Source organism: Apostichopus japonicus, chromosome 14 (assembly GCF_037975245.1).
Source record: "Apostichopus japonicus isolate 1M-3 chromosome 14, ASM3797524v1, whole genome shotgun sequence".
NCBI lineage: Eukaryota > Metazoa > Echinodermata > Holothuroidea > Aspidochirotida > Stichopodidae > Apostichopus > Apostichopus japonicus.
In genome coordinates this window covers 13689407-13703984 of record NC_092574.1, presented here as the reverse complement: position 1 = coordinate 13703984, position 14578 = coordinate 13689407, and the positions used below count along the sequence as shown (strand labels likewise).

The following is a 14578-nucleotide window of genomic DNA, read 5'->3' as shown; positions in this document are numbered from 1 at the left end:
TTTGGGTTGGTTATACATATTTTAGTCTTTTTTTTTAGTTCATGCTGAAGACAGATCTGTGCCAATACCAAATGAAACTTACTATTAATCTCGATTATTAATAAATTAAAACTAATTCTTTATTACTCGTGGGTTTGAAAAAACTTTGAATTTTGATATTGGGACAACGCCCGAGGTCACGATAATCGATCCAAACTGAAGGAATTTAATGCATATGTGCTTCCGAAGAGGACAAGATAAACTTACATCCTTCTCCATAGTTTTGAGTTGTCCCTCTTTGTCCTTGACTTTGAGGACAAACAATTGTCTCATCTCATCTTCTTTCTTCTGGAGAGATGACTGGTGTTCCTGCCTCTTGACAGCATAGGTCTCTTGAAGGCTAGACGGAGAGAGATGAAAAAAAAAATTGGGTGTACTTTTCGGAGAGAAACCATTATGGAAGTAGGAAGAAAAGTTAAAAGGAGAAAGAGAATGATGTACAAAAAGTGTAGAATTAAAGATCTAATATATATTATTTGGACATCCTTCCTCCCCCAACCCCCTCCATCCCTTTTGTATTTAAACTGTAACAGCACACATAATCAAAGGGGGGGGGGGGAGGAGGTGGGAATGGGAGGAGGGAGATAAATAGACAGGAACTCAAGATAGCTAAGATTACTTTAGAATTTATCAAAGTAGTCATTAATACCAGGGTGAAGAAAATTTGAACAATGAAAAAGGTTATTGATTTAACTGTAAAGAACATTTACACAGGTGTTAGAAGAGGGTCACAAACAACTTAAAAAATTATAACGCAACGCTAAGGTGCCATCAAAATGTTAAGATCTTTCTCTGCAATTATGCGTTAATTTATCATTTTACTGCAAAATGTTGATTTGCTGACATTATGATGCAAGTGTAATTTCTCATTTTGTCACAAAATGTTGAACTGGGCAAGATTAATTCAGTGATCAATTTTTTATTTTGCTGCAAAAACTGTTAAAGTGATGACTTATTACATATGCTAACATATTAACTAAACAATTAATCATTCTGTTGAAAATTGCTACCAACTTTACAAAAAGATCTTAACAATTTGATGGCACCTTAACATTTACCACTTTTATATAAAAAAAATCTCTAGAAGTTAAAAATGACGATAACTTTTGATCATCTTCAATGTTATTTTCTTCATTGTCAAAATTGTTTCCTATTCAAATTTATCAAGAGGAAACCTTGTTAATAATATTAACATAAGTATATAGGAGAAGGCGTGGAAAGTAGCCAGGAGGCCAGGTGAACTCAACATGGCCAATGCCAAATCTGTCCGATATGTAGTGTCGCCACGGTGATATTTTACAACTTTATCATAAAGACATCCTTACAGGAAAACTTGTGTATATTTGTATCTAAGTTTAGTAGTCTCAAGGATCTAGCCTACATGTCTAGAATTTTCAAAACGGTAGAACGAAAACGTGTCACTTGCTCTACATCTGAATTTTTCAAGCTGAAATCACATGCAATTCTTTCGCTTCGAATTCATCTGGGGCAAATATGTGACAAATTGTAAATAGAATGCACCAGCTGTAAAAATTGGCGAATATCACACATTATTAGATTCTTGAGCAAACTCTCACAATACTTCAGAGGGGAAACAATTTGGCCGTGCAATCAATCATTATCTCGTTATAAAACTATATTTATTCTGCAGATACTTTCGGATTAATAAACAACACTCTCAAGATTAGATCAGGCGTGTTTGCTTTAACGAGGCAGACATTTTATTTGTTTACAGTTTGTCCAAGTTTAACATGGGATATTAACCAATATAACAGCTTTGAAACCATTATGATGTATAGAAGATGCTTCACCTACATTACACCTTCTATTTCCGTTCGTGACGATGGTTTGAAAGTAGGTGAGTCTACATAATTTGTCCATTTTGTTTATTCGCTGATATTTCAAGCAACAAAACACAAATTTCAGGATTTGACTAAATGAGGACATTTTACCCGTTTTCTGTTTCTTTCTCTTCATTTTGATGTAAAAATTGTAAATGAGCTGTAAACTTGTGATTTAAGTGCAAAATTGTAATTTTTACTCTTTTAACCATTTTACATGGTTAGTACATCTAGTTTTCCGATTATCTACCTTTCGTCTGCTGACAGACATCGCCTGCTCGATTGTTCACATGTCGTGTTTGAACGTTGGCAAGACATGCCATGTTTAGATATGGTCATAACATGCCATGTTTGAACATGGACAGAACATGCCATGTTTGGACATGGTCATAACATGCCAACTATAAACATTGGTATGAAATAACAATTTTGCAGACTGACATAACATGCCACGTCCGAAGACTGATATAACATGGCATGTTAGACCTTTACATGGAATGCAATACTGTAACATTGACATAACATGCCATGTTTGGACACTGTTCAAACATGACATGTTTGAATATGGACATAACATGTCGTGTTTGAACATTGGCAAGACATGCCATGTTTGAACATGGACATAACATACCATGTTGAACATGGACATAACATGACATGTTCGGACATTCCATGCCATGTTGAAACAGTGAAGTGACATGCCAACTTTAAACATTTATATCACATACCAAGTTTGCAGAGTAATAAAACATGCCACGTTTGAAGACTGATATAATATGACATGTTGAAACACTTACATGGAACGTAACACTGAAGTGATGTTACAGCATGCGATGTTACATCATTGAAAAGACACTCATAAGAAATTCCAGCTTGCGTGTCTCATAACTTTAACAGACTAGAATCTGTAACACTCAATCTTTTTTGATGTCATTCACCATTCACTCCAAGGTAAGGTAGGCCGAGAGATCTGTCTGTAACTACCCCCCATCCACCCACCCCCCCCCCCTGTGGCTTTGTTCCACTCACCTCAGTGGTTTGTTGTCGGGAGAATTATCCACGAAGCCCATCTCCTCCAGCTTGCAGCGTCTGTAGAGTTCATAATGGCGGGTGTGAGTCTGCTCAATCAAGTCCTCCATGTTGGTCCTCACCAACATCTCCCGTAATTTCACAAAATCGCAATGATTCTCGTTTTCCACTGATAAAAAAGGGAATAAACGGCAGAGAGTGACCATAAACATATCGACATTTCAAAACTTTTGAAACTTTAACACTACTTCCTACCCCCTCCCCTTTCTGTATCTCTTGCTATCTGTGTAAAACATTACCTCTTCATAATTACACAAATCTGATTAATAACATGTTCAACTTTTTCTGCTTCCGAAAATACAAATCCTACTGGTGAACTTCGAACTTTATGATATATCTTAACACAATCTTGAACTGCAAATTTCATTCAGAAAAGCTTTGCAGACTTTTGTGAAGAAAAAAAGCTCAAACTATTGAATTGTTTGCTGATCTGAAAGTTTCTGTATATGCAAATATATCCTCTTTCTCTAATTATTTAGCTGCCCAGTCTTAAACATAATCTACCTTATTACTTAGGTCTGGAAGACTATCCCTTTTACGGTAACTTGGCATTTTAGGACTGTCTGCAGAGGTAGCTGGGCATCAAGATTCTGTGACATGAAACTCATATTTGAAAGGAATATCTGAGAGCAACTAGTCACGACTGAGTTAACATTCACAGCACCATAACATCCATTATACATTTTTCCCGAAACCATGGTAACAACAGGATATAAAACTTGAAATTTCATGCTAATGATCAGGCATCAGGTCTTTAGATCCCTTGGGAAACCACTTTCACACATTTCTATAAACCATTTAGCCAAAACATGTTTCTTTCTTTTTTGGCTCCATGAGTCGAAAACCCTCCGAGATTATTGTCCATTTACACTACCCATCCTGCATGTTTTCTTGTGAATTGGGGTGTCATTAACCGCTTGAGACAATTTTTCCAAAACAGTATTGTAGGCGGGTTGTAATTTCTAAGGGAAAACATGCTGTGAAATCAGCTGCGAGAATGACCGTAGTAATGGAATGACCAGGTTGCTGATCAGACCCACTGGCATAAAGTGACGCTTGTAGCTGCCATGTCTGACATGGCGTTTCACTCATTTCATTTTGAGATCGTTCTCTTTTGTAGCTATTGCTCCCGAAACAGTTTCGCAATGGGTTCCCTTTTTCCTGCCCCTCTCTCCCTCGAGGCCACCCCCCTCCGCTTTCTGTTGAATGACTTCCCAAACCATCGAAGAGAAGAACATGATTAGCTTTGAGAGATGTTTTTGATATTCCAAGGATGACTGGAACGAATGAGGAGGCCATGTTTATCGGGGAAAGTTTCGAGATATCAAACCGGTTTCTGCCGTCCATTATATTTGTTTACTGTTCAGAGGAAAACAACGAGACAGCTATCAAAATAGGAATCACAAATCCTTGGTAACGATCTCAAGCAAATAAATATGGAAATGTTTTACTACTATGTATATGTTAGAGGTCGGTCCTATCACTTATGGCAGCTTTTGGAGTTCCAACAATTTTAAGAATACGTACCGAAGAACTCCTCATAATAAAACTGTAAATGATTGAATATTCAATAAATAATAAATTAGTCTAACCAGGTGATATTATTTTCTAATCCTGATACCCCTCTGTCAGTTGACATCATGCTTTAAAGCACCGGTACTGACAGTATGAGCACTTCCTAACATTTATCTGATAAACTTACTGGTTGGGTTATTTAATTAATAAAGATGCTTACCTGTCTCCCATACCAATGCACACCTATCTACTTAGCTTATGACTATTCATTGACATAGCTAGGCCAGTGTAAACTCCCAGAGCCTGTGCCCAAAACATGGGGGGGAGGGGGGTTCATGTGTCAAGGATCAAGTAATATGACCACCAATCGACTGAAGTCTTAAAATCAGATGATTTTTATTCATTTTCTCATGTCTTAAATACTGATCAGTACAAATGTTAAAGTTCTCTCCCGATACCCACCAAATTGGTGATTCAAATGGAACCCTGTCCTCAACAGAGAAAGCCTGAGAGTGCCACCCACCTTTAGGCATCTAGAGATGCCAAATATAATAATTTCTATTGAATGTGGATTCCTCTTTTGGGGCTCATTTCTCTTGCTGCACGGGGGCCAGGTTGCTCTTTGCTATGCCACTGGGACAATCGGTATCATCTTTGCACCTTTCCCCCCCTTCCCACCTTGACCTCCCAAGCTAAGAAGATTGCAAGAACACCCTTGCTAGTGATGAATGCTTCGGGAGAAGATTTAGCAGCTGCTGGGTAATCCCAAACATACTCGAATACGTTAAGAGTCAGTCCCACATATGCACTTTATAAATAACAAACCTTTGCAATAAAGCATCTACTACCAGCACCTTACCTTGTACTACTCCCCACGGGTACTGCCTCGCTCTCACCATCTTGTTACTTTATAAATAACAAACCTTTGGAATAAAGCATCTACTACCAGCACCTTACCTTGTACTACTCCACACGGGTACTGCCTCGCTCTCACCATCTTGTTACTTTATAAATAACAAACCTTTGGAATAAAGCATCTACTATCAGCACCTTACCTTGTACTACTCCACACGGGTACTGCCTCGCTCTCACCATCTTGTTACTTTATAAATAACAAACCTTTGGAATAAAGCATCTACTACCAGCACCTTACCTTGTACTACTCCCCATGGGTACTGCCTTGCTCTCACCATCTTGTTACCCATTTTCACCTCTTCTGTGCTTCCCACAACAGCAAATGGAAGATGGCCCTATTGAAGACAAGATGAAATCATAAGAAGAGGTTGCAAGAAGACAGACGGCATTAAAGAAATTTACGCTTTGTTTCGTCTTTAAGAATACACGCTTTCCACAAGCGCTACCAAAACGACATGGTTGTGAAATTCACATTCGTTTTTCTCTGCGATGTACACAAACATCTCTTGTTAAATCAAGACCAACAACACCTTATATATTTGCTCTTCTGTCTGTTTGGGTTTTGGCAAGGCAGTAAATCATTTTTGGTTTTTTTAGGGAGCATAGCTAAAAAATTAGAGCTTAAAGAAAAAAGGAGAGCTTGATTAACTCTACAAAAACTGCAAAATCCACTTGCATTTAGCCGTTAAATAGCCTGAATTATGGAGCATGAGTTCCTTTTTTGCAAGGAACCTGACTCTCAGTGATATCAAAATGTCAGCAATATATATACCTCCCAAAAGCAAATTTACTAAAATGAAGAAACTCTTCTGTCTCAGTTTTGGGTTTAAAGACTTGTTCATTGCCTATTCTGTCATCTACATTACAATATTACATTCCTGTAAAACCGAGAGACATTTTGCTATGGAATAAGGAGTTACGAGTGAAACTGGGTTGATGGCTATTTTATCACTTTAAGGGGAAACCTTTCAAGACAACACCTTGTGATTAGGATGTATAGAAAGCAACCAGATATCTACAGTCCTCTTCACTGTCATTCTACACGAGGAGAATGTCGACTGAGTCCTACTAGAGGGATAACAGCCACATCTATTAAAAGCTCCACGACTTACTTTCGTCATATGGACAAATGTGACATGAAAGATATGACAGACATGAGCAATAAACAAAACAAAAATTGAAAGGAAGCATAAAATAAATAGAATTGATTCAAACAATTGCATCATATTGACACTGTCTGACATAACCAACAGCTAAGATAGCAAATGTGTTGGACTGACCCAGAGCCCGAACGATCTTCTTGCTATGTTATACAAAGCCTTTATGACAATGCCATTTCATTGGCACCATGGCATCAAAAGTGGTAAAATTTTGCACTAACAGAATCACAAACAGTGCAGCCCTTAGGAACGGTAGATTTGGAAGAAAGTGGAGGAAGTGAAAACTGGAGTTGGAAAAAGGGGTCAGGGAGGGGGTTGGGAGGGGAATTCAGTGTTTAGGCAGGAATAAGAGATGGACTCTGATTTCAACAATCACAGTGAGAGACAAACATTGTACGAAAACATATTTTGTCTTCCAATTAAAAAACAAAATTTTTGTCAAATCAGTGAAAAATTTTCAGAAAAACTTCCTTTCAGCCAATGTAGGTTTTCCATTTCACTGCACTTCAGTTCTAGGAAAACTAGAGCTGAAGAAAATGCTGTAACATGCAGGTTTTGCGCCAACTCCGAATTCTTGGATACAGCCTATTGTCGTACTTGTAAATTCGAGAGGTGATCATCCTGAGATTGGTGGAATACCAATAGAACATCTCTGCCTATTAGTCTTTCAAGCCTATTCCTGTCCTATACTATATGGGGCTATGTATATGTATACACTCTTTGTGTTACTCGCCTATTCCTGTCCTATACTATATGGGCCTATGTATACATGTATACACTCGTTGTGTTACTCACATTCATGGTTGAGTTGAGGTCTGAGACAGTTTCGTCGTCTGTTGGAAACTGGTAAATCTGGACACCGTTAGCCACCAATTCACTCATAATCTGAAAACGTGTTATGAAAGAGGATCAAATTCATACATGCTGCATGATTAATCCATTCACATGCCTCATGTAGAAATATGTCAAAATAGTGTATGTTTTGTACATTTTGCCTCATAAATAATTCATGAACTCCCGATTTGCATTTACTGGTTCATTCTCTCTGCCTGATTTGGCAGTAACTTCGTTTCGGAAACGACCCGGGGGAGAGTCAGTAATATTGGTTCCAAACTCGAGAGAGATCTATTTAAAACCTTTTTCATTAGAAACATTTCTTATAAGATCAATTCATTATATTTAATTGACCATTTCAACATAAAGGCAAAGCTATGGAAGTAAACAAGACTATCACCAGCTTTAGCAAAAAACTTAGTAAATACGATCAAACAGTTCGGTAATTCTGTTGTTCAAAGTTTCTACCGACTTTTCCAGGCATCTGAAGTAGATAAACACTGTCCTCCTTACTGGGATTATCATGTACACAGAATACCCTTCATTACCACATTGTCTCTTCCTTACGGAAGAAATCAAAAAGAAGAAAGGAAAACAGAAGAAGAAGCTCATGCTTATAATTTTTACCTTAATTTTGAATTTATGCAGCTCGCTCTTGGAGATGGTGTCGGCTTTAGCGATCACCGGGACGATGTTCACTTTACTGTCCAGTTTCTTCATGGTGACGAGATCTAGGGATTTCAGCGAGTGCCCGGTTGGTGCTACAAAGTAAAGACAGGTGTGTATGCGGGTGTCATGATAGGTCTGTATTGACCGTTTGATCTTCAGCTCCTCTTGTAAGTAGTTCTCAAACTGCTGGTCGATGTGATCCACGATCGGCTTGTAGCTGAAAAGATATGGACGAGGGACTTACAAATCCGTTGCTACGGATGAAGGGCTTACAAATCCATTGATATGGACGAGGGGCTTACAAATCCATTGATATGGACGAGGGGCTTACAAATCCTTTGATATGGACGAGGGGCTTACAAATCCATTAATACGGATGAGGGGTTACAAATCCGTTGATACGGACAAGGGGCTTACAAATCCATTGATACTGATGAGAGTATTACAAATTCGGAGATTAATAATTATCCATAGAGTCAATGTAATAATTTACATCACACATACAAACAGTTTTTTAGACAACCACAAAATATTTTACTCAAAATGGCACGACTTATGGAATATTACATGATAGTGAATTTCTTAACTAGTCATTAGTATTCAAATCCTTTCACTACCTAACAGAGGGAAAGTGTAGCTTTCTAATCCTTGAAGTGCAGTGAAATATGATTTTTTTCACTGTTAGTACAGAACAGTACCGAGTGTCATTGCATGGGACATGCTGATCATTATACCATATCACATTCTGTACTGTATGTGGCAATCAACACAACAGCACAACAGCAACACAACATCACACAACAGCACAAGGATCGAAGGGGGCAGCAGCAGGTAGATCAAACACTGTAGATCACCGCCTCTCAATTCTATTCAAGAGCCAAATGGAATTATTGGTTGGAGGACAGGCCAGAGCAACCATAATTTCACTTCTACTTTGCGCAATGTATTTGGTTGGGCCAGTATGACTGTCAAGCCGATGCCTTTCAGGGTCTAAAGTCCGATTAAAGTGAGATTGTGGGCCTATTGCCTAGATGCTCTATACATCTAAATTCACACAAACAAGAAACTGCAACATTGCTAAAGTATTAGTTAGTACTTGGACGCCTATCTGTGGTACAAAAAAGGTTTAGTTGTGGTGAAGAGACAGGTCCGTCAGTTTATTGAATTCCACCAAAGTTTGCTATTTTAGTAGATCTAAATATATCTTTCATTTTATCAAAATAAGAGTAAATAACATTTTGAGGGATGATGATGACAATTGTCTATTGCTCTTTTAAATTGCAATAGTTTTGCTGTCAAAATACGTAAACTTTTCATTTCAGCGATGCAACAAAACTGGCAAGAATAGCCTGGAGGAGCTCCCTCGAGTTAGACCAACAACCTCCGTCTTCCGATGAGACGTCACATGTTTCACAGGTCTCTCAGGTTTCACGCCAAGCGCATTATTAACCCTAAGATCTTCAATACACAAGAGGGGAGAGCAAGCAGGTTCTCCATGGAATATCTGGCCTCTTACTCACGACTCCTTCTAAAACATGTCTTGAGATGGAGTACATCAGACAGGGGGCGTAAATCATGACAAGCAACACGTAAATGAAACTAACCGCACCTGTCAATCTTGGTTTTTTATACTTCCACTCAAAATCGAAATCAAATTTTCTGCCCAAACTCTCTGGTGTGTAAATCACATATAGAAAGAATCTTTTTTTTTTTTAACTTTCAACTCTTATCCATGAAGTCATCTATTTTCCACTCTGATTATTGTTAAGATGTACGCAAATGCGGTGGTAGCAGTCTGGGACGAAAAAGTCGGTTTAGATCTATAAAACAATTTTTTATCTTCTCTGTATGTGAAAAAAAAAAACCTTTTTGTGACGTTCCGATTGTGTGTGAAAACTGTTTTCATTTGTTCTCCATTACATTCTGTAAATTGAAGTAGACTTGTTCTTCACAGAGTTGATGAATTTTTTTCCACACTTTTGACATAACGTTCCCGCGAAGAAATGCAGACACTGTTTTAATGTGTCAAAAAATTCATTGGATATCACCATTCATGTCCTGGGGGGGGGGGGGGAAACAGTTTTCAGAGACGACAGTTATTTTGAATGCTTTTACTGAGGGTTATATAAAGCCCTGTTGTGCAAGGTTTTGGAAGTTGGAAAGCGCAATGGTAATACAGAGACAGGTAAGCCAGGTGTGAACCACCTAAACTATAAACAGTAAATATATATGTTGTATATAACAAACCTACAATATGTATTCAATATGTAATAATTAGGTGTTAAAAGTATGGACCAAAAATGGCATCAAAGTTCAAGAAGAATGCTTTCCGAATAGTCTACACATGGAGAGATATTAATGAAGACAAAAAGCCTCTCAAGATGACTACAACAAAACGAGACCGCGAGCAGAAAGTGAACATAATAAATCTCAGGAGCAAACCGGAGAAACCGCTGTGAATAACAGATGCCAAAAACAAAACAAATTGTCAACAGATAATTATCAAAATGGAATAAGAGTGGCTTGTTTTGAGATTGAGAATAGCTTTCATTGATAATACCTCCAATGGAAAAGACACATCAGAAGGTGAAATTCCAGAACGCCAAACTTTTTGTCACAAATGCTACACATTTTGGATGTTAGAATGAGAAGGAGGTGGAAGCACACGTGAAGTCAGCACATTCAATGAGGTATTAGCAGATGTGTGTCCAGGGGAGGGGGCAAGGGGCAAGGTTTGCACCCCTACCCCTTTTTCAACCCCACACAATAATAATTAAAGCAGTTATCAGCACAACCTTATTTATAGCCTAAATAGGCCTCAAATTGCAGAATTTTAAGATACTACAGAGCTTGTAAGCATTGAATCTGTCATTGTTGCAGCCTGTGAATTCGAGCCCTACCACCGTAAATTGTGTCAAGAAAGTGATTTCAACACCAGGTAAAGGAGTTGCGTGCTGGTTTTTATTGCAAGAAGGGCCTGTGACATTCACCTATTCTGACGAGGACAACGAAACTAACCTTTCTTCTTTGTTTATCTGGTCTCCGAATCCGACTGTGTTCACCACTGTCAGTTTAAGTTTGACGTTACTTTCTTGCAGTTCTAAATGGAAAGGACCAAAAAAAACTAAATGAAATAGTAAGGAGTGAAATAGATTATAACCAAAAACATATATACCCATTAGTTTTCAACTTTTAACTGAATATAATACACTCGAATGGGATGTAATGGTGTCTGTTGGTATTGTTGAAACATTCACTACATCTGAGCTGCTTTTTCCCCTCAAGAAATAACATGTGTCATTCAAAACAGCCAAATAAGCCTTCCTTCTTTTGTTTGAGAAGCTGAATAAAGGGATGACCTGTTAGATTTGAAACACTGAATCTTATAAACAACTGTGAAAACCATAATAGTTTTGAAATCAATAACTTGAGATATATATTTAATGTACAGTACCAGTAATAGAATGACAAAAATACAATGTTAAATCAAATCCTTTTGGGAGCAATACAGGACCTGACATAAATGTTCCAAAATCCTTGGGAAAAAAACTTATTTTCATGGGTCCACAGAAATACTTTTTGAAAGCTTTAAGGTTGCAGTTTAAATATGAACAGATCAGGCACAACTTCATATATGCTACAGTATATATGTAGGAATTACGTACCAATTACCAAGTATCAAGGTTAATTCTTGCTATACATATCGAGCTTATAAGGTAAATAAGGTTCTCAAATTGGAAAATGTCCGCCCGACCTCAAATTGACTTTAAGCTCCACCATGAACGATGGATCCACCAATGTATACTGTATGCATTTGTTTGTCAAAGTTAAGTGAAATACACCGTTGGGTCCATTCTAGAGATATTGTGATTAACAACTTTTTCATACATACTTTGACTAAGATCACATTAAATTGACTCCCACCAAACAAGCACACCCATCTTTAAGTGTTAGTACAGCATAGGAGCAACAACATGATAAAGGTATGCTTTATAAGCTGTGTACAATTCGTCCAACTTGAGGATACCATTTCAAAATTGTCACATTAAAGACAGGTCTGTTAAACTTCAATTGAAGTTTTGACCTCCACCAAAGGCAATAGGCTTAAATAGGCTGGCAGGTACAGTAGCTTAGCCGCCTCAGCGACAATCATCCCCCCCCCAACAAAGTATATAATCTTCCTACAATGACCTTCTGGAGGTATATTAATTATCATGTTAATGACATACAATAGTACACCGATATAAACATGCACATGATAGACACATGACCAAACAAACGCATGTGTTCCACTGCCTAAGGATAGTACAGTAACTAAAATCGTAACCAGTTGAATTTTCCGATTTACAACTGTTTCGAGGTGGGAAAGTCCGATAGTATATACAGGTAGGGGCCCCTCAGAATGTAGGTGTTTTTTGTAAGTCACCTACAGCTCACCAGTTTTACATTACTGGGTAAAACAATGAATAATTATGAAGATTATCCATTAACTTAGATTGCATTTGGGTCCAAACATGAAAATATTTTTTTTATGATTTTTTTTTTGCATGGAGAAAAAACACACTAAAAAACACTTGCCCCTCAAAATGCTGGTCAACAATTTTGCTAATAATTTTCCAGGAACGTGATGAATTAACAACAAATTTGGACTGGTTCACTCATTTTAAACTCTCTAAGAGTTAATTAAAAATTGATTGTGTTTCTTGTATTTTTTCCCACTGAGGTTCCCAAAATGCTGGTGTATTGCCCCTCAGAATGCTGATTTTCCCTAATGAATAATACAAAACATGACACCTCCTTTACAAAATTTTTTTTTGTTTTCCCATTCCTTGGCATATTGACAGTCAACAAATGGAAAAATATTCCCCACTTAAGTAATAAAAGAGCAAAAGTAACCAACAAACATCCTAAAGACAATTAACAATACTTTGGATTTCTTCTAACTCAACTATCTACACTTGTACATATGGCTCCTGACATTGCTGTCAAGAACATTCCAAATCTTCTTATATCAACAACTGAACGTGGTTCTCAAACACATGAATCCCTGTTGTCAGCGTACAAGTTATTAGATCGTCACTTAGCAGCACAGAAGGTAGCAAGACCAGTTGTCATTGTTTCTGATGGCCACAGTTCCAGATTTGATATTGAGGTTCTTGAGAGCAAAAGAAATGCATCTTTTCATCACTCCACCTGATACCACTGGAGTCACACAATTACATGACCAAATCAATCAAAATTTGCACTGTGAATACCATAACAGCAAGGGAGAACTCTTTTCAGCCGAATGCACAGTCAACAAGGATGGTTTCATGAAGACATTGGCAGATGTTTGGCCACGGTGGGCAAACAAACTTGAAAAAATAAAAAATGCAACAAAACGTGTTGGTGTAACCATGGAGCTATAAATCCCAGGTTTATAGCTCCATGGTGTAACTAACCATGGCCTGAGTGTTGAATGGAGGCAAAAGGACAAATTTTTTCAAGCATCATCTGTTATTCAAGATGAAACTGATGAAACAGCAGGACCTTCATCATCAACTTCCAACACATCAATGGTTGAGTCGCCAGTTGGCATCAAGAAGTACACCAAGCAGTACTACAGTATACGCAAAAACTGGAGAACTCATTAGAAACCATCCAGAAGCTTGAAGATTCATTCAAGAGTACACCATTGGAGGAGATTGATGGACTACTGACAATTAAGAAGGTGAAGCCAAAACCAAAGGTAACAAGTAACATGAGGGTAACTCAAGTCTATGGAACCATGGAAGGACAACAAATATAAGAGTCAGTGGAGTTATTGAATAAAGAGAACGAAGCAAGGGACAAAGCCAGACAAGACAATAAGTTGAAGAAACAGTGTAATCTAGAGACATTTCTGAAGTGCAAGTCACATTGTGTTTGCTTGAAACCAGATGGCAAGTGTGAGGCAGAGAAGTTAAAACTGTGTCCTAAATGCTTGAATGTGCTGGCTTCCCAATTATATGCAGTAAAGCTGCATGTAAAGATGAAAATGGAGTCAAGCCTGATATGATTTTGCCTGCTTGCACACAAGGGAAGCGTGTGCATTGGCGACTTCTTGTTGATGACTCATCTGTTGAAGAGATGTCTGTAGATGATATTGAGGTTGAAGGTGCAGAAGAGGTTGAGGTTGATGGTGCAGATGACGTTGAGGTTGAAGGTGTAGATGCTGTCGAGGTTGAAGGTGTCAATGTGATGGGGTTAAGAAGGTTGGATATGAAGGATGTGAAAGTGTCGATGTGGGTTAAGGTGAAATATGAAGAAGAAGTGTTTATTGGTAGAGTTCTACAAAATGTGGGAGATGAAGTCTGTGTGAGATGTTTAGGGAAGCCATGTGGAGTAGATAAGGTTATGCCACAGGAAATGGAAAAAGAGTCTGCTCCCATATTTTATGGTGAAGTGTATGAAGCAGAAGTGCAACCAGGGATGGTGAAATGTGGAAGAATGTAGAAGTACATTTATCAATAAACATGTGTATGTGAAATGAAAAGT

The 14578-nt window shown here is 37.9% G+C and overlaps 2 protein-coding genes across 2 annotated transcripts in view; one reads left to right on the top strand and one right to left on the bottom strand.

Annotated features, from left to right (window-relative positions):
- The window catches only part of LOC139979493 (protein FAM114A2-like), a 314900-nt gene that overhangs the window by 64022 nt on the left and 236300 nt on the right, over positions 1-14578 (top strand). The window lies entirely within an intron of this gene.
- Positions 1-14578, bottom strand: part of LOC139979457 (septin-11-like) — a 36898-nt gene that overhangs the window by 3951 nt on the left and 18369 nt on the right. The window contains exons 4-9 of the mRNA XM_071990255.1: positions 11081-11162; positions 8021-8279; positions 7355-7444; positions 5638-5734; positions 2910-3078; positions 247-379 (exon numbers count right to left, since the gene is read on the bottom strand). Coding sequence (XP_071846356.1) covers positions 247-379; positions 2910-3078; positions 5638-5734; positions 7355-7444; positions 8021-8279; positions 11081-11162 — 830 coding nt within the window. The remainder of the gene's footprint in view (positions 1-246; positions 380-2909; positions 3079-5637; positions 5735-7354; positions 7445-8020; positions 8280-11080; positions 11163-14578) is intronic.